The following is a 19,501-nucleotide window of genomic DNA, read 5'->3' as shown; positions in this document are numbered from 1 at the left end:
TGTTTTTAACAATAAACAATTTAATGATATACCATATTCGCAAGAGAATCTCAGGAAATGCTGGTTGGTAGCGGGTAAATTTACTACCAGCCACAAATAATTTGCATTTGGTGGCTGCAGCTTTGTTTCAGAACTGTTTATTGGGTGCATGTTTTACACAGCCAGGTGATAAGCTTTAAATAAGATACAGCATTAGCATTGGCAACCCTTTGGTTGTGTCATTTATTGGTGAGGAAATTTAAAATTAAGCACTTATTAAAGGAAAGCTGTCTGCGTGTGTGGTCCTGTCGTTTTGTAGGGTGAAGTTTTTATATAAAGCACCCTGCGTCTGCTTACGTGACGATATGTAAAAAGAATAAACTCGAGGAAAAAGGGCGTTCCCATACCGGGAGTCGAACCCGGGCCGCCTGGGTGAAAACCAGGAATCCTAACCGCTAGACCATATGGGATTTGCGGCCAAGAATCATCATCATATGTATATGACAAATGGATAGCAAACGAATCAGGAGATGATAATGGTACTTTTGTTCCTGGCGACATGACGTTCCTAAAATAACTTTAACGTTAGCGATTCGTTCCCCGACAGCTGACACCGAACAGCATGTTTTAAGCTAGCTCCTTAGTCCAGCTCATCTTCACTGGTGTTTGTAAACCAAAGGCATTATAAACATGTTCGGTGTTACACTGTAGGTGTTAGGAAGAGGTGTGCAAAAACATTTTTTAATTAAGAACGACATTAGTCTCTGGATATCTTCGGGTTTGGGGTTTTGTAGGGCGGAGGACGTCTTTATTTGGATTTAGTCGATACGAGAATGCATCAAAGTCATTCAGTATAAAGTTTTGAAAAGAGATTTAAAAAAATCAGCGAGGACGTTGCATTTCCTTTGAAAGGCGCACGCAGGTGCTATTTGACTGTAAGTGGGTCAAATCAGAATAAGAATAAGCCAGCTCTATTTTTTACTCTACTTTTACTCTTGTAGGATAAAAAATGATTACATTGTTTCTGGGGGTGGTACCTTCATTTTAAATGGATGTTGTGTTATACAGTATGCTGTAATTGACGTTTTTCTAGGAAACTAGAAAATAGGTCGGCAATTAATTGAAACATCTGCAAACATACTCGGAATTACTATATATAAGGCAAAAAAGAGTTTGTACAATTCCAACAAACTTTATTCTTCAACACATCCTGAACTCTTTTCGACAAACTTTCGTAAAGTAGCCTTCAGGAATAACTCAGACGTCTTCCCGAAGGACATTCAAAGCTCTTGTGTGTTGTTATTGCCATGTCTTGACAGCCTCCCTTCCACTGAAACCATTTCTGATGAAACTTCATTGAAGACAATGGGTCGTGAATGGATCATGAAGGGCTAAATGCATCTCTCGGTGCTGTGTCAGGTGGATTTTTCTTCTTTTTTTTGACAGTTTCACATACTGTTCACCTGTTGTAAATTTGTCCTCTACTTGCACACTGTGCTGTAAAATGCTAAGTTTTCAGCTAACAGCTCCTTGGGAATCACCTTCTTGGTACAAAAATAAAATGTTATGTATGCCAAACTGTGTCATCTTTGACATGTTTCATACATTTAACTAAAGAAACTGGAACAAATGACAAAGTACCAAAATATACTATTTTAAAATAATATAAATAACAACAAATGTATATAGAAAGTCTGTCTCTTTTGAGGCAAAATATAAAGAAACGAGGGTTAAATCAAACCTTTTGCACTGTGTTGTATATGTTGACACATTCTCCATACATGGTCTTGATTATTTATTGCCAGAAATACTTTAAGTGTCTGTTCATAACACTACTCATGTATATAATTACTGGGAGTAATGAGAGGTGACACATAGCGTAATAGTGATGCAAATAATTTTGCAAAACATCAAGCCAGGCCTTTACATGCAATCCGGTCTTACACAAGCACACAGAGGAAGTAGCAGCAAAGTTGTTTGCAGCCCTCTGTATTAAACCAGAGCATCATTTACATAAAGGGGAAGCCACAAACAAGTGTGTATGTGGGATGGGACAACATGATGTCATGAAGGGAGAGATCAGGTTTATGATTTGCTACTGACTTTAAATACGCCTGTTTGGATGTGAAAGACAATCTTTGTCTCTTTCAGCCCAGCAAACACCTGCTCCTAAAGCTCACAGGATAATCATGGACTCCAACAAAGTGGTGGAAAACATCTACCTCCTGGTCATCGTCACTCTTGTCAGCGTGCTTCAGAATGGTGAGAAACTCTAACCCAGTGACTGGAAATGTATCGCTCACATCACAAATGCTTAATCTTGACTCTCTGTTTTTAAGCTTTTTTCGCACAGAAGGTGGAGAGGGAATGCAAGAACCATAATACCCGCACATCAGCTTTTGAGCGAGTGTCTTGTGCCAAGTGAGTGCTCTTTCTTCAACAATTAGTTCTCTATTGCAACATCAATACCAGCGAACTGAAACAATATCACATTTGTTTCCTAATAGGCTTTCCATTCGGCCTCATAATCCACCAAATGTTAACTCTATCCAGAGGCAGTCCTCATTTGCTTGAACCCTCCCCGGTTGGGGAAAGAGCTGGCTGGCGCTGACCTTATTTGAATACTTGATGGTGAAATAACAATGATGTGTTGAACTCCAGGCCTCGAGGGCCGGTGCCCTGCAGGTTTTAGATGTTTCCTTGATCCAACACAGCTGATTTAAATGGATAAATTACCTCCTCAACATGTCCTGAAGTTCTCCAGAGGCCTGGTAATGAACTGATCACTTGATTCAGGTGTGTTGACCCAGGGTGAGATCTAAAACCTGCAGGACCTCGAGGCCTGGAGTTCGACACCCCTGATTTAAGGCCAACCTCTCATATATCTGTTCCATCTATACCAGGGGTGCCCAATCCCGGTCCTCGAGAGCTACCGTCCTGCAGCTTTTAGATGCATCCTTGTTCCCACACACCCGAATCAAATGAATGGCTTGTTATCAGGCCTTTGCCAAACATGATGGCATGCTGAAGAGGTAATCAAACCATTTGATTCAGCTGTGTTGAAGTAGGGATGCATCTAAAAGCTGCAGGATAGTAGCTCTCGAGGACTGGGATTGGGCAGCCCTGATCTATACAGTTGCAATGACATGTCAAGAAGTTTGTTCGATTGATCTTCAACATGCTAATTCATTCCTTTACAAAGAAGCAGAAAAATAGTAAAGCAAATTGTTGTTTTTAATAAACTATGCTTCAACCTTTGTGAAGTACTTGGTAATTTGGAAACTATCATTTCAAAGTGTCTTCCACAACAATTACAACAAAAACCTCACAAAATGCTAGATTTTGGGACTCAGGCGTTCCAGTTCTTCTGCCTTTAACTAATCTGCCATTGCTTCATAGTTTCTTCACACTTGCCTTGAAATGTGCTAATAACAGCTTTTGTTTAAACTTCTTCTCTAGTCGCAACTGCATGGATGCTTACCCCACTTTCTTGGCAGTAATGTGGTGTGCTGGTCTGTGTCTCAGTCAAGGTAATCATTCATGAATGTAAAGGAGGCTGTAAACAGTGCACACCCACACAGGAAACAAAAGCAAACATTTAGAAAAGTGTTTGTTCTCTCCTTGTACAATACAACACAACACAATCCAATATGCCTGAAACGCTGCTGTTTTTCAAAGGTAGAAAGTCAGATCTGCACATGACTTTACTGACATTAACCTTCTGTGGATCATGCTGCTACAATTTAAGGATAAGCTTTAGGCCAAACCGATAAAATAAAATAAAGCGCAAGCACAAGTGCTGACATAAAATGCAGTTCCTCTAGTGGCTACTTGAGGCTGGATCCAACAGCAAGTTAGTCTCCATAATATGGAGTCCAGTCTGCTGACATGGGAATATATGGAGTCCATATATTCCCATGTCAGCAGACTGGGAGCTTAAAATACCAACCTGTGGTTCAAGCCAGAGTTGTGGTCCAGAGTTTACATCAACTCATCATGGGAATGAATGTCATGCTAATTTGGAGCTTTTAATGATTTCTTTCAACTGTTCTTTTTTCTGTGTGTAGTGATTTGTTTGAATTTATTTTGGATTCTTTGTAATCCACACATGGTCAAAAGTTTAGATACAAGCTCCAATATATACCCCACTAAAATTTAACTAAATGTTAATGTTAGTAATTTGGACCTCAACCAGATGCTTTTGGTAGCCATCAAGAACCTTCTGGAATAACTCTGGTTGGATATTTGACAAGTCTTGTTGGAAGGATTGGTAGATTGCATTTAAATTGGCTGATTTCCTGGCACCGTCCTGGCTTAGGGTATAGGGTTGAGGTCAGGGCTGTTAGCCTGTTCAATGTTAGCCATTTAGCAAACACACATCGAAATCAGTTTCGATGTGTGTTTGTTATCGTTGTCCTGTTCAAACACCTAACAGTTTTTCAACAACTGTGTTTCAACAAGTTTTAACCGTCTTGCTGCTGATTTAAGATGACGTTCAAGAATTTGGATGTAATCCTTCTTTTTCATTATTCCATCCACTTTGTGAAATATACCAGTACTGCTGGAGGCAAAACACCCTCAGAGCGTGATGCTACCACCACCATGTTTGACCTTTTGCCATTGCGAGCAAATAGCTTATTTTATCTCTCGTCTGACCACTAAACTTTTCTCTTTACTTGTTGGCCTGTTTCTCTGTATTGCCTGACCTTACCTAAAATACCTTATCATTAGTGCTGTCAGCATTAATCTCGTTAAAATGACGTTAACGCTCTGTTTGGGTGCAGATGTCACAAGAATGAAGCACACTATTAGCTGAAATATTACTGTTTGTGCCACAGAGTCGAGATTGACTAAGTGGAAAAAGACCTAAACCATATAAGACCCACAGCGTATTATGAAACCAGATACAGAATCTTTTTCTGTCCTCTGTTTGAAGCTCCCGCTGCTTTCGCTGGGATCATCTATCTCGTCGTCAGGCAGAAGTACTTTGTTGGATACTTGGGACAAACCTCTCAAAGGTAAATTCCTACAGACCCAGTAGCATGTATTCTATGTGTTTAGAAGCAGTATCGCATTAATTTTTCACATCTGTACAGCACCCCAGGTTACCTGTTTGGAAAACGGGTCATCACCTTCCTTTCCCTGATGTGTGTCATTGGCATTGCCAACTACCTGCTGGTGCGCTTCTACGGCAGCGACTATAAAGAATATGTGGAAACCATCACTAACGCTGCAACTGCTCTTCTGCTTATCCCTTAAATGAGTTTGTGTCATGTAACCTTTCCACATGAATAATTTAGCTCCTGGATCTCTGTTGCATTAAAAAACACTGTTTAATAGATTCATTGCATTTTTTTGGAAAAATAATAAAATAATTCTCACAAACAAATATTGATTTGACATTACAAAATCTGTAAACATTTTATTGTGCAGCAGCACAAATTTGATCACTATAAAACCTCTCAAACAAAACAACAATTAAAAATCATGTAAAAACAAATATTTGCACACACAAAACGACCTTTATGACATTCAGAAAGTCTTTTTCAGTCCTTGTCAGTAGTTTCCACCCACTGAACAGACAGAAATTCTGGACTCAGATCCTAAAATCTCCAGAGGAAAGGCGTCAGTCTGGCAGGATGATATTTCAACCATTCATCTATTTTACTGAAGATGCAAAAACAAGCTCCAGTTAAAGTGAACAGTTAAACTCAAGTTTGCATCGTTCTTCATCCTCAGCTGGCTCATGTCATTCTCAACTGTAATAAGAACAGATGCAAGAAAAGCAAAGTTAGACAAAAACCTAAAGAGACTCAAAAACATGGATTTAGTTTATGATCTGATAAGAACAATTAGAGACGCACCTTAAATATTCTTTTGCTGAAGCCAAGCCAGTGTGGAAAGTCAAACAGAGCATCAGAATAATATTTGAGGGTGAAGGAGGCGTCTCTCCACACGGGCTTGACCTTCATGAGGTCGTCAGATATGAGGTTTTTTGCTGCCCAGCTCTCCATTTCTTCAGTCAGGTCAATCTGAAATGAAGGGAAAGGTAACATATAGTGATTCTGAATAAAAGAGGCTCGTGCAACAGAAGCACCATGAAGTCCTGCTCACATCCACTCTGTAGCTTTCTCCAGTAACAGAAGAGATGGTCCCATCCATGCCTCTCTCCAGCTGCCACTTGGTGAACGGCTCGTTGCCATCGATGCACACCACATACTGCTTCACCACTGAAAGTTCATGAGGAAAGAGTAAAAAAGTCAGAAAAGGAGAGAGTTTGCGCAGAAACATGGTGTAAGAAGCAAGCTTTCACTGTAATGTGAACTCCACCCAAATCTGGAGGCCTGCATGAGTCAGCTGTGCCAGCGAGCAGCCCACAGCTGTAACATACGGAGTTGTTTTCACCACTGTCAGCTCTTTGTACTGTGTGTAATTACTGTTAGATGACAGCTTGTGTGTAGGGAAACACTTACCGCTGAGTTCTCTGGCTGCCTTTTTGTTGCTCACTGAGGGTTGTTCTTCGCAGGCTGAAATCAGCAGATAGATCTCCTTGGACAGCAGACTCTTCCTCGTGCTGCTGTATTCCCACAAGTTGTGCATTTTCACTTTTCTGTGGCCAAAAGCAAAACAGAAAGAGTTTCATATTCATTGCTTGTGCATATGAACGCATAAATAAATGAATATACATTTGGGTGTGCATTTCTGTCTTTTCTCACCTTCCCAGCGAGTTGTGGAAAACGAACTTCTTCCCGCAGGACTGGAAGTCGTCGATGAGCACCAGGCTCTTCTCCTCGTTGCAGCGGACTCGGTAACCCGATCCGAGAGTCTCCACAGAGAAACCTGGCGGTGGATTTCTCACAAACTCCTCCACTTCTGTCACTCTCATCCTGCTGCCCGACTGCTTGTTTACCGGCATGCTGTCACGTTTTCTTCTCTCACCTCCTGCCGACGTTTATGTGGTCTAGTTCTTCTTCTGTATAGGGTTGGCAAACAGCAAAATGGTGTAATGTGGTCTAGTTGATGGACTTCTGAGCCTTTAGTAACGCCCACCGACCACCAAGTCTAAAGAGATGAACTGATATGATTTCCGCTCCCTTTGAGCCAAAATAAAAGCCTTTAGTTACCGCGCTATGGAGGTGATCCATAGCTGCTTGATCAGGTGATTCAACCTTTTAACTCATCCTGTTCAAAGACGCCAGCGGCCGATTCCAGCTTCTCAGAAGGAAAGATTGAAGAAGAAGGAAGATTTTGCATAATCCATCCATCCATCCTCATCCACTTTGTCCGGGGCCGGGTCGCGGGGGCAGCAGCCTAAGCAAAGAGGCCCAGACCTCCCTCTCCCCAGCCACCTCCTCCAGCTTATCCGGGGGAATACCAAGGCGTTCCCAGGCCAGCCGAGAGATATAATCTCTCCAGCGTGTCCTGGGTCTGCCCCGGGGCCTCCTCCCGGTGGGACATGCCTGGAACACCTCACCCAGGAGGCGCCCAGGGGGCATCCTTGTCAGATGCCCGAACCACCTCAGCTGGCTCCTTTCGATGTGGAGCAGCAGCTGCTCTACTCTGAGCCCCTCCCGGATGGCCGAACTTCTCACCCTATCTCTAAGGGAGAGGCCAGCCACCCTTCGGAGGAAGCTCATTTCTGCCGCTTGTATCCGCGATCTCGTTCTTTTGGTCACTACCCACAGCTCGTGGCCATAGGTGAGGGTAGGGACGTAGATCGACCGGTAAATTGAGAGCTTCGCTTTTACACTCAGCTCCCTCTTCACCACGACGGACCGGTGCAGCGTCCGCATTACTGCAGCTGCAGCCCCAATCCGTCTGTCGATCTCCGGCTCCCTTCTCCCATCACTCGCGAACAAGACCCCGAGATACTTGAACTCCTCCACTTGGGGCAGGAACTCATCCCCGACCCGGAGTGGGCACTCCACCCTTTTCCGGCTGAGAACCATGGCCTCAGATTTGGAGGTGCTGATCCTCATTCCCGCTGCTTCACACTCGGCTGCGAACCGTTCCAGTGCGAGCTGGAGGCCCTCACCCGATGAAGCCAACAGAACCACATCATCTGCAAAAATCAGAGATGAGATTCTGAGGCCACCAAAGCGAAAGCCCTCCGCCACTTGGCTGCGCCTAGAAATCCTGTCCATAAAAATTATGAACAGAACCGGAGACAAAGGGCAGCCCTGGCGGAGCCCATCACCCACCGGGAACGAGTCCGACTTATTGCAGGTGTTGTGCCAAAAAGTGATTGTCTGCTAGAAACTGATTGCCGTCCGCGGGAGCGCGCGCAGCTGCTTAAAGCTGCAGCGCCCGGATTACTTGCGTTGCCAGCTACTTCCGTGCAACTGATATAACGTGGGGGGAAAAAAACCCAAACACATTTATGCCTTTGTTATTAGGCAAAGGTATGCATTTATGGAGCTTTAACGTTTCTTGTAACCGAATTATGACGCTTATCAGAAGGTTGCTTTCAGTGTGTAGCGCAGTCACGAATGACTACACGCATCACGATGGAATAATTAATGCCCACAGGTTTAGTATGTCTACTCTCGTTGTTCATATTTGTTATAAGACTGTCGAATAGTAGTTAAAACAATAAAGACCTATTGTGCCAGTATCACCATGACTCTTTCTTGTTTGTTCAGAATAACGACTGAGAACATGGCATTTTAGCGCTACCAAAAAGTGATTGTGGCCTATAACTTGTCACTGAAACAATATTTCTGCTTCAAACTTGGCGGATGTCATTTAGAAGGGTCATATGTCAAATATTACATCTCAAACAGTCCCTTAGAACTGCTGGATAACCTGTAAAGGAACATTAACATTGATAATAAGCCATTTTCAGCCTGCCAAAAAGTGATTGTGGCCTATATCTTGTTAATGAAATACTATTTCTGCTTCAAACTTGCTGCATGTCATTCTGAAGGGTCCTATGTGACACATTATATCTCAAACAGTCCCTTAGAACTGCTGTTATATTGTTGCTTTATTTAACTTCAGATCACATTTACAAATCACATATCGCTCATGTTTTGCCATTCCTGCACAGGCTCCAGTCTCTGTTCAAACTTGAGCCACTTTAGAAATAACTAGTTACGCTAACATGCATTGAGAGAGTCACAGTGCTAACCACCTCACCGCTATGCTGCCAATATCGATTTTGATTTACCTGGTAAGGTGGGGAGGCGAACTCTGAGCGGGCTCTCACTGCTGGGGTCAAATGCACCCACTGGGGGACAGTGTGAGGCAGACTGGATCAAAGCACTCACTTGATCTTGATAAATTCAGGAGTTTAAAGCAATTTTGGCAAGTGATTTTTTTGTCTCTGTTTGAAAGGAAGCAGACATTGGTTCATCTCTTTTTATTGCTGTTAACTGATTATTTGTATTAAACTGTTCATTAAAAAAAATCAGAATATCTGACAGCAGTGTTTTGGAAATAGGTTTTCATTATTTTTTATGTTTTCCATTGCATTCTGTAGACAAAACATTTACCCAGCAAAGTGAGAGCTCAGTTAGTTCAGTGCATTAAATGATCAAATGTTGTTCTGTAGGAGAGACTTTAACACTCCAGAGGCTTATACACTTATGTCAGTGCGCCCCAGGGCAGCTGTGGCTACAATGTAGCTTGCCATCGCCAGTGTGTGAATGTGTGTGTGAATGGGTGAATGACTGAATGTAGTGTAAAGCGCTTTGGGGTCCTATGGACTAGAAAAGCGCTATACAAATGCAGGCCATTTACCATTTATAAATGAAATCTAATAAAAGAGGAAATGGAAAAAGAAACACCAAAATCAAAGTAAAAATATGTGATCAGAGACAAGAAACACACAAAAATGTTATAATTCTTCATAAAAGCAAAAAATAAACACATACAGCACATACAGTGCTGGTAGAAGAAATAAGGACTCTCCATCATCATGCAGAAAATGTGAAGTCTCTGAGACAGCAGGCATAGTTATCAAATTCATCTGTAATGAACAGTGAATAGTTACAGTATGACAATAATACCTGATGTTCCACACATCATCCATTACATGAGTTTTCACAGGTACACTGCAGCAGACACAAAGTTATCTCTAATATTTCTAACTCACCTAATGGCTCATATCTGCTTTCTGCGTCACAGAGGCAGACATGAGAGTAACACCTGTCCAGTATTGCCCTGTAGTAGCTGGGATAGGCTCCAGCCCCGTCCCCTGCAAGCCTAATGAGGATAAATAGAGGGAATGGATGGATAATGGCTCAATCTTGAATGAAAAGACAAAAAATAGGGGAAAAAATCAGCCTGTCATCTACACTTTATTTCATTTGCCCGAACATTTTCTATCATGTAGACAGAAAAGCCAACAGATCTCATGTTTCACAAGCAAGAAATGTATATTTTGTTAAATGATTGCAACTAATTGCATCTAAATAATCACTGATAAGACCCCTAAATGGTGCTACTCCCTTCATAACCTCTTTTTAAAGGCTATGGATCAAGTGACCTGGTGACCAATTGGTTTGAGTACATATCACAGGCTACAGTGCACGTATTGTTGGGGATAAGCGAACAACATTTGCACTACTTTAGCTAAATTCATACTTTTACACACTTCCGTCATTAATCATTTTCCAACTACTGCCAGTCACCGTTCCTCCTTGGCCGTCCTTTTACTGAATGCCATTTCCTGCTCTGTTCCCACGGTTCCTGTGTGTCTCTGAGTAGCAAAGGCAAACACGGAAAAAGGTTTGTGAAATTCTCTGAAGTACAGCGTCAACCATACAGAGATATGCTCATCTCTGATGGTATAATATCCCTGCTGTCTTTTTGTTTTTGTTTTATTTAAAATAAATAAATAAATGAGTGTACTGAAGGAAACTATAAGACAAAAAACATAAATAACGCGTCTTGTGAAGTATGTGTTTATTACACGAGACCGACTTTGTCAAACGTGCTTTATTGTTTACTGCACTGTATTAAGAGAGTGTTGTCAGCATTTCCTGACTTTCCTTCTCATCTTTGTTCCTCAAACACTTAAAAAGTTTCAGGCACTCAGAAATCTGCGTGCTTTGTTGCTGTCACAGCCATTTCAGCTCTGCTGTCTGTAAATGATCTGTGATTGTTTCCTAGGTGACCTCAAAATGTGCTAATAACAGCTTGTGTTTACGCTTGTTCTGGTCGCATTTGCATGGATGCTTCTCACACTTTCTTAGTATTAATGTCATGTCTGATTCATAAATGAATGTAAAGGACAGTGTAAACATTGCACACCCACACAGAGAATTTAATTTATGATATAAAGGCAAACAGATGAGAGCAGCGTTTGCTCTCTGCTTGTAGATCATAGTATGTTTCTGAGAAGAACAAAATCACACCTGCTTCTGAATTTAGTGGTGCTTACATTATATGTCCAAAGGTGTGTGGACACACAATATATTCATATGTAAAAAGGTTAGAGAAGTTATTTCAAAACGATAGACAAGACAACTATGTTACTACAATCTGTTGCTGAAAAGCAAAGCCAGCAAAGAAGTGCAAAAACCTGTAGTTCCTGGAGTGGAGTCAATACCCATAGGCTCCCATCTCAAAAGCCTCAATTGTCTATTTTTGGTTGCTCCTTTATTTACCAGGGGTCACCACATTGTTTAGATCTACATCTTTAATCTGGCAATATGTAAACCAATATATCTACGACTGTTGTTGTGATTTAGTGACATAATTAAAATTGCATTGAACTAAACAACCTTATCGCACATGTTTACAACCTGATACAAAGAGTTTTATCTCTAAGGGTAGTTTTCCCCTATTCAGGAATGATGGGTGGAGATCAATTGAAGCCTTAATCGTAGCTTTGTTTCATAAGCTGCTGTAGCTGATCGGTGCCTCCTGGGCCTCACTTTCACAAACTAGCCCCTCTGACCTGGACCTCTCACTCATCCTGTTGCTACCTTATCATGCTTTAGGTGAAATTAGTTGTACAACTTTTTTACAGTCTTCAGCAAAAACCTGAGCCCCTCCTATAATGTTGATATCGCAGGTCCAACATGGCAGAACAATAAGTTCAGGTGGATGTCGGAAGAATTTACTAATGTAAAGCTGCAACACTTACGATCGCGTTGGAGTCAGGTCAAAATAGATGCAGTCTAAATTTTTTTAGACATGTTGTACTGATATTAGAGGGGGTGATTAGAAAATGCTTTCCCGCTAGAGAGAGAATTTGTGTTTTTAGAGATCAAAATGCTACTTTTGCGGTGGAAAAAGCAACTGACTGTCGCCAGAGAGCTTTAGAGACAAAGCAATAACTCTGAGTCTTACAACATTAAAATAACACATCAAACACATTCCTGTTTACGTCAACTCTCTGCCAAAAAAAATGTAAAATACAACTACATTTCGTTTGGGTCCCATTGTCACAAGAAGCACACCATTACCTGGAATATCATTGTTCATAGACCCGAACCATAAAATACAGACCCAAAGGGAATTCTTCATTATGCACTGAAATATGAGATTTTTTGCTATTAAAGCATTTATTGCTTTTTTAAAGAAAAACAAACAAGCAATTGTCATGAACAAATATCTTTTTTTAGTGCAAAAGTACGAGCATTTCATTTTGCAGCAGCACAGATTTGACTACTTTAAACCCTTCTTACAGTACATACAGTAGTTAAAAATCGTGTAAAAAATTAATATTTACAGGCACACAAAAGAAGTTTTATACACATATTGTGTTAAAACAATCTTTATGACATTCAGAAAGTCTTTTTCAGTCCTTGTCAGTAGTTTCCACCCACTGAACAGACAGAATATCTGGACTCAGATCCTAAAAAATCTAGAGGTAGGAAAGCCGTCGGTCTGGCAGGATGATATTTTAACCATTCATCTATTTTACTGAAGATGCAAAAACAAGCTCCGGTTAAAGTGAACAGTTAAACTCAACTTCGTATCGTTCTTCATCCTCAGCTGGCTCATGTCATTCTCAACTGTAATAAGAACAGATGCAAGAAAAGCAAAGTTAGACAAAAACCTAAAGAGACTCAAAAACATGGATTTAGTTTAAGATCTGATAAGAACAATTAGAGACACACCTTAAATATTCTTTTGCTGAAGCCAAGCCAGTGTGGAAAGTCAAACAGAGCATCAGAATAATATTTGAGGGTGAAGGAGGCGTCTCTCCACACGGGCTTGACCTTCATGAGGTCGTCGGATATGAGGTTTTTTGCTGCCCAGCTCTCCATTTCTTCAGTCAGGTCAATCTGAAATGAAGGGAAAGGTAACATATAGTGATTCTGAATAAAAGAGGCTCGTGCAACAGAAGCACCATGAAGTCCTGCTCACATCCACTCTGTAGCTTTCTCCAGCAACAGAAGAGATGGTCCCATCCATGCCTCTCTCCAGCTGCCACTTGGTGAACGGCTCGTTGCCGTCGATGCACACCACATACTGCTTCACCACTGAAAGTTCATGAGGAAAGAGTAAAAAAGTCAGAAAAGGAGAGAGTTTGCGCAGAAACATGGTGTAAGAAGCAAGCTTTCACTGTAATGTGAACTCCACCCAAATCTGGAGGCCTGCATGAGTCAGCTGTGCCAGCAAGCAGCCCACAGCTGTAACATACAGAGTTGTTTTCACCACTGTCAGCTCTTTGTACTGTGTGTAATTACTGTTAGATGACAGCTTGTGTGTAGGGAAACACTTACCGCTGAGTTCTCTGGCTGCCTTTTTGTTGCTCACTGAGGATTGTTCTTCGCAGGCTGAAATCAGCAGATAGATCTCCTTGGACAGCAGACTCTTCCTCGTGCTGCTGTATTCCCACAAGTTGTGCATTTTCACTTTTCTGTGGCCAAAAGCAAAACAGAAAGAGTTTCATATTCATTGCTTGTGCATATGAACGCATAAATAAATGAATATACATTTGGGTGTGCATTTCTGTCTTTTCTCACCTTCCCAGCGAGTTGTGGAAAACGATCTTCTTCCCGCAGGACTGGAAGTCGTCGATGAGCACCAGGCTCTTCTCCTCGTTGCAGCGGACTCGGTAACCCGATCCGAGAGTCTCCACAGAGAAACCTGGCGGTGGATTTCTCACAAACTCCTCCACTTCTGTCACTCTCATCCTGCTGCCCGACTGCTTGTTTACCGGCATGCTGTCACGTTTTCTTCTCTCACCTCCTGCCGACGTTTATATGGTCTAGTTCTTCTTCTTCTTCTGTATAGGGTTGGCAAACAGCAAAATGGTGTAATGTGGTCTAGTTGATGGACTTCTGAGCCTTTAGTAACGCCCACCGACCACCAAGTTTGAAGAGACAAACTAATATGATTTCCGCTCCCTTTGAGCCAGAATAAAAGCCTTTAGTTACCACGTTTTGGTGGTGATCCATAGCTGCAGTTGTTAGTTGATGAAATGGAGAAATAAGAAATGTTTTTTTTGTTTTTTAAAAAAACCCTCAAACTGTGCTACCTTTTCAAAAGGAAAGAACCGCTTTTTCCTCATTTATATCGATGTAATAATCCATTTGAGCACACACAAGTCAATATATTAAAACCTAAATTAAATTAAAATGTAATGTTATGCAAATGTCATTAATTTATACATTAAATCACATTACATTTATGTAAATAAATACATAAAGAACAAGAAAACAGCAGAAACTTCCCTCTTCCACAAATGCTATTATTTTGAAGGAACGCCTCTTCTCTTTAATTTTGCTTGATATGAGATCATTTCAAAGCCAAACTTTATCAGCTGACCTGCTCACACACATAAAAGAGACTAAGCCTCTGACAATGTGAGTCACAAGCAGAAATTAGATATAAGCTCGTCTTCCCAGAAAAGGTGGCGTTGACCAACTGACGGTGACACAAATCTAACCCTCCTATCTAAGGTACTGTGCAACAGTCTGGAGCCACTCATCATTTGCTTTTAATTTGCTTCCAAGGAGCCAGACGTTCGTTAATTTATTTTATTTTAACTCTTTATTTCTTAATGTCATTTTTTAAAGAGTCCTCTCGAGCAGTCCTCCTCTGGGCTTTATGGTTATAAGGAGATTGTTAAAGCACAAAAAATGGCAACTTTTAATTGGTATCTTTTGACACTTTGTCTCAGGTGTCTATTCCCGATGTATTGAGTTGAATGTATGAAAAATTCTAAACATAACATAGTTTGACAATGTGACTGCTTAAGAGCTATTAGCTGCAAACTTGGCATATCTCAGTTTGGTGTCCTGTCAAAAAGCCATTCTTAAGGAAGTGAAACAGTGAGAAAGGTGTGCCAAATTACACAAGAACTAGACTGCAAACCAGAGGCAAAAGGTCTTATGAAGTGATTAAACTTGACATTTAACATTTTTGGATCAAACCGTCATCAACACGTATTGAAGAGATCTAAACTGAAGAGAGGTAAACTGTAAGACTCTACAATCATCTGTAAAACACAGAGGAGGCTCTATCATGGTTTTGGGCTGACCTGGACCCTTTGCTCTATGTCATCAGATTTTGATCTACCAGGTAGTACCAGCTGGGAAGCATCTGAATGGCAACAAGGTCATTTTTTCACCATGACAATGATCCCAAACACACTGCCAATGCAGTAAAAGCATACCAGGATAGAGAAACTTTAACAGTGCCAGTCATGGATTGGCCTCCCCAGAGCCTGGACCTCAACATTATTGAAGCAGTGTGGGATCATCTGGACAGATAACACAACAAAAGGCATCCAACATTCGTAGTAGAGTTTTGAATGTACTTTAAGAAACCTGCAGAACTATTCCTGAAGGCTAATTAAAGAAATTACAAGAAAGCTTGGCTAAGACAGTTCAGCCTGTGCTGAAGAATAAAGGTGATTATACAAAATGTTGTGTTTCAAGGCCCTTTTTTTTTCATATAGTATCTTATTTCCATGTATGCTGGCACATGTTTCGATAAACCACTGCGCTATTTTCCCATTTTCTTTGCAAAATATAAAGAGACAGTGGCCCAAAACCTTTGCACAATACTGTACATAACTAATACAGGTGAGAATGAGGGATGTCACAGAGCTGTTACTTATGTTGACCTCTATAAATGCACGAAGGCATGTAAAACAGCATTTGTTCTGTTTGAAATTAACCTCAGGTGGACTATTGAACTGACAAAGAAGCTATAAACACTTGAAGCTAGTCACATACAAGCCTTTGCTGCACACTAACACCCAGTGGCGGTCCTAGCCTGTTTGGCGCCCTGGGCGAAGGATTGTACATTAACATAAAACACACACACAGCCACCAGACAGCCATCATAATTTATCATACAACAGGACAAATCAACAATTGACAACGACTAATTAATATTAAAATCTGTAACATAATGTATTGTTTGGAGTTTAGTCTGTTAGTATTTTTACCATTTCTTCTTGGAGCAACTGTAACCTACATTATTTCCTTAGGGATTAATAAAGTATTCTGATTCTGATTGTTTCAGGATGACCTGCCATTATCCAATGACACATCTGCTCGCCTGTATCTTTTGCTCGTTTCTCCTCCTCTTCTTTTCTCTTTTTTCTAAAATGAAGACATGATGGCTTTGAACTTTTCTTGTCCATCTTCCATTGGTTTTAATTTTACACTCCAGTATGAACACCCACCCCCCAACTCAGGGATCACCACAACATAACCTAATAAACCTACAACTTAGTTCACTTTGTCTAGGGTTTATTTCGAGGATTTCACACAATCCAGGATTCAAATCATGAATACATAATGGGCTTGGATTTACAACATTATGAATGAAATGTGGTCTACTTGGAAGCAGCAGGACTCTCCTCCCCTTTCGACGGGTTGTGTGTGAGACTTTAAATCATCAAACTGTAAATTATAAATTTTAAATTGTTATTGATCCCTTTACCCCGAGTCCTAAAGTGTATATTTATTTGCTTACTCTTCTTATATATATTGTTTGTTTACTTGCACTGCTGTAACTGGAGCCTCGTCGTCTCGTCTCTCTATATACTGGACTGTATGTAGCGGAGATGACAATAAAGTTTACTTTGACTTCAGCAGCGAGCAGGCGCACCGAGGGCTCTCGCGCTCACTTTTCACGTATAGAATTACTGTGCAGCATTTTTGTTCCTCTTACAGGAATTTCTGATCACGTTGCCATGTTTTCTCATCAACAGGCCTAATGTGTGCTGTGGTGTACTTTGTGAACAAAAGGGCTTAGTATTACTTTACCTAACTTCAAACACATTCATGCGTTATTGCTGTCTGTGAGTAACAATGTGACACATTATACAGCCTATCCCTGTGAATAAACAATACTTAGGCCTGCAGTTCCTGGATTCTTTAAAGCTTTCTCCAATTTTGGATTTCTTTCTTTTTCTTTTTCTTTTTTTACAGTTCACTCCATCTGCAAAACAATGTGAGAACTCTGAAGTGCTGTTTCACAACAGAACCAGCCTACTTTAATGTTTGTGGCTCAGCAGTTCACTTTTAGCCTCTGTGGTCAGGAGCCTGTTGACTCATTTGTTCTGGATGTCTCCACCAGTCTGCGTGTGCTTCCACAGAAAAAGTACGTTCAGCCTGTTTTCTCCACACGTACTCAGACGAGACTTTAAACAAGCCTATCATACTCTGGAAAATAAAAGTGGTTTGACCTAGATTCCAGTTGTATTTCTCACTGAACCTTCCTTTTGTTTTAGATTGTATCTATTTATTATCTAGGTGCAGCTAAACTTTGTCTTCCCTGTGTAGGACAGGTAGAGGCATTGCCCATTCCAAGTGTGAGAAGCTTCAGTCTTATTTATTCATACTTCATTCTTATAATGGCAGATATCTAATCAGCCAATCACGTGAGCTTATAAGAAGGCAACATTAACTCAAATGACCACTCATTACAACCAAGGTATGCAGATAAGCATCTGTGAATGCACAACATGTGGAACCTTGAAAAAGATGTGAGCTACACCAGAAGACCACACCGGTGTCACTCCTGTCAGCTAAGAATAGGAAACAAAGGCAAAGTCACACAGGATCACCCAAAACAAGTGATTAGTCTCAATTTCTGCCTCGAGAAATCAAATCATGGATCCATCCTACCTTGCATTAACAGTTCAGGCCAGTGGTGGTGCTGTATTTAACAAAATGGTCAGTGAGTGAATATAAAACGTGAATTTTTACTATATTTTATAACATGTGGTGGTTCTCACATTAGCTGAGAAATATCAGTACGGTATATCAATGTGCAGCAGGTACAACTCTGATCTCTGAAAACAGAAGGTATGACTTCCTCTATGAGCATTTTTTTTTTAATTATTGATTTTGAGTGCATAATTTTGTGGCATACAGCAAGTAATAGAAAGATTGTGGTGTAAACTTTTATATAATTTAATCATGCAGCTCATATGTCTCGCTCGTCTACTGTTGATGAGACATAGAAACTCAATTCAAGCAAAACTACACTGGCGTTATTAAATGTGGCAGGATTTACAGTCCCAGTGCAGAAACTGTTCATAATTGCCCATCATAAATGCCTTGAAGCGTATCACTTTTTAGCATCAATGCTGGCATGTTTTTTTGACAGTTGGTGGTTGCAAAATAATGTCAACAAACTCAGTGCAGAGGCATTTGTTGTGCACCTTATCCTATTTTATGTTCCTCTGACTCAGAGTAATAAAAAAAAAACTTTGCTAATGCTAAAAAAAAACCCAAACAGGATCGATCTACTTATTTACAAACACGAGAAGCCATAATGGCAATGGTATTAATTACGATTAAAACTAAACTCATTCGATACACTTTTTCAGTCATTCGGTTTTAGATTTGCTGCTGTGTTTTGGATCATTGTCCTGCCATAAGAAGCAGTTTTAGCCAACCTTGCACTCTCAGGCAGACAGGCTCACATTTAGCTCAAGGATTCTTTGGTATACAAAGGAGTGCATGGTCGACCGCAGCTGCAAAACAAGCCAAAATCATCACCCCTCCACCACTGTGCTCACAGCTGGTATGAGATTTGTGCTATATGCTGTGTTTGTTTTTTTCCAAACAACATGCTGTCTATTTTGGCCACACATCTCCACTTTGGCTTGTGTAACATTATTCCAGAGATCCTGTGAATTGTTCAGATGCATCTTTGCAAATCTAAGCTGTGCTGCCATGTTCTTTTTTTTAGAGAGACATAAGAGACTTTTTCCTGGTAGCACTTCCATACCTGTTCAGTCCTTTCTTAACTGTACTGTCATGACCTTTATTATTTAACATGCTAACTGAGGCCTGTGAAGTCAGAGGTGTATATCGTGGTTTCCTTGCAGTTCCCTTTCCTTTCATTCACCTTGGGGGAAACTGGCTGGGTTGTCCACTCCTGAGAAGACTGCCAAATTTCTTGAATATTTTCCACGTGAATAATAATAATATTAACCTCCTAGGACCTGAACTCTTCCACAGCATGCATTTTTAATTTCTATTTGATGTTTGGGCATATTGGGGCCCGATGAATGTAAAAACAAAGAATTACCAGATTTTTTTTTTTTACCTGATTTTTGTTTTTTAAAAAAAATAAGAGCCACAAATGA

The 19,501-nt window shown here is 40.7% G+C and overlaps 3 protein-coding genes and 1 non-coding gene across 5 annotated transcripts; 1 reads left to right on the top strand and 3 right to left on the bottom strand.

The window, feature by feature from the left end:
- The first annotated feature begins 356 nt into the window (after positions 1 to 356).
- On the top strand, positions 357 to 5,318 carry alox5ap (arachidonate 5-lipoxygenase-activating protein). Of its 2 annotated transcripts, XM_085470453.1 has the most exons (7): positions 357 to 518; positions 1,299 to 1,398; positions 2,131 to 2,241; positions 2,319 to 2,400; positions 3,439 to 3,509; positions 4,916 to 4,997; positions 5,076 to 5,318. In XM_085470453.1, exons 2-7 carry the CDS (start codon positions 1,356 to 1,358, stop codon positions 5,236 to 5,238), a joined length of 552 nt encoding a protein of 183 aa, XP_085326579.1. In that variant the 5' UTR covers positions 357 to 518; positions 1,299 to 1,355; the 3' UTR covers positions 5,239 to 5,318. The 2 variants fall into 2 exon arrangements, with proteins under 2 accessions (XP_085326579.1, XP_085326577.1); XM_085470451.1 differs by having other exon boundaries at positions 357 to 1,398.
- Positions 378 to 449, bottom strand: trnae-uuc (transfer RNA glutamic acid (anticodon UUC)). Its single transcript has one exon. It is a non-coding gene; the product is annotated as a tRNA-Glu (tRNA).
- Positions 5,319 to 5,346: 28 nt separating the features above from the next.
- On the bottom strand, positions 5,347 to 7,033 carry LOC146700270 (mesenteric estrogen-dependent adipogenesis protein-like). The gene is made up of 5 exons (XM_085470450.1): positions 6,696 to 7,033; positions 6,453 to 6,589; positions 6,094 to 6,209; positions 5,844 to 6,011; positions 5,347 to 5,738 (listed from the first exon to the last, which is right to left on the bottom strand). The coding sequence occupies exons 1-5, from the start codon at positions 6,893 to 6,895 to the stop codon at positions 5,724 to 5,726; spliced, it is 636 nt and encodes a 211-aa protein (XP_085326576.1). The 5' UTR covers positions 6,896 to 7,033; the 3' UTR covers positions 5,347 to 5,723.
- A 5,494-nt stretch (positions 7,034 to 12,527) lies between these two features.
- Positions 12,528 to 14,238, bottom strand: LOC146700269 (mesenteric estrogen-dependent adipogenesis protein-like). The gene is made up of 5 exons (XM_085471389.1): positions 13,905 to 14,238; positions 13,662 to 13,798; positions 13,303 to 13,418; positions 13,053 to 13,220; positions 12,528 to 12,947 (listed from the first exon to the last, which is right to left on the bottom strand). The coding sequence occupies exons 1-5, from the start codon at positions 14,102 to 14,104 to the stop codon at positions 12,933 to 12,935; spliced, it is 636 nt and encodes a 211-aa protein (XP_085327515.1). The 5' UTR covers positions 14,105 to 14,238; the 3' UTR covers positions 12,528 to 12,932.
- Positions 14,239 to 19,501: the final 5,263 nt, after the last annotated feature.

The sequence above is a fragment of the Copadichromis virginalis genome, linkage group LG10, assembly GCF_057382275.1.
Source record: "Copadichromis virginalis isolate Kocher_CV1m ecotype Utaka linkage group LG10, C_Virginalis_male_GT1.1, whole genome shotgun sequence".
NCBI classification, from domain to species: Eukaryota; Metazoa; Chordata; class Actinopteri; order Cichliformes; family Cichlidae; genus Copadichromis; species Copadichromis virginalis.
Note: the sequence above shows the minus strand (reverse complement) of the source record. Positions and strands in the feature narration are given on the sequence as shown.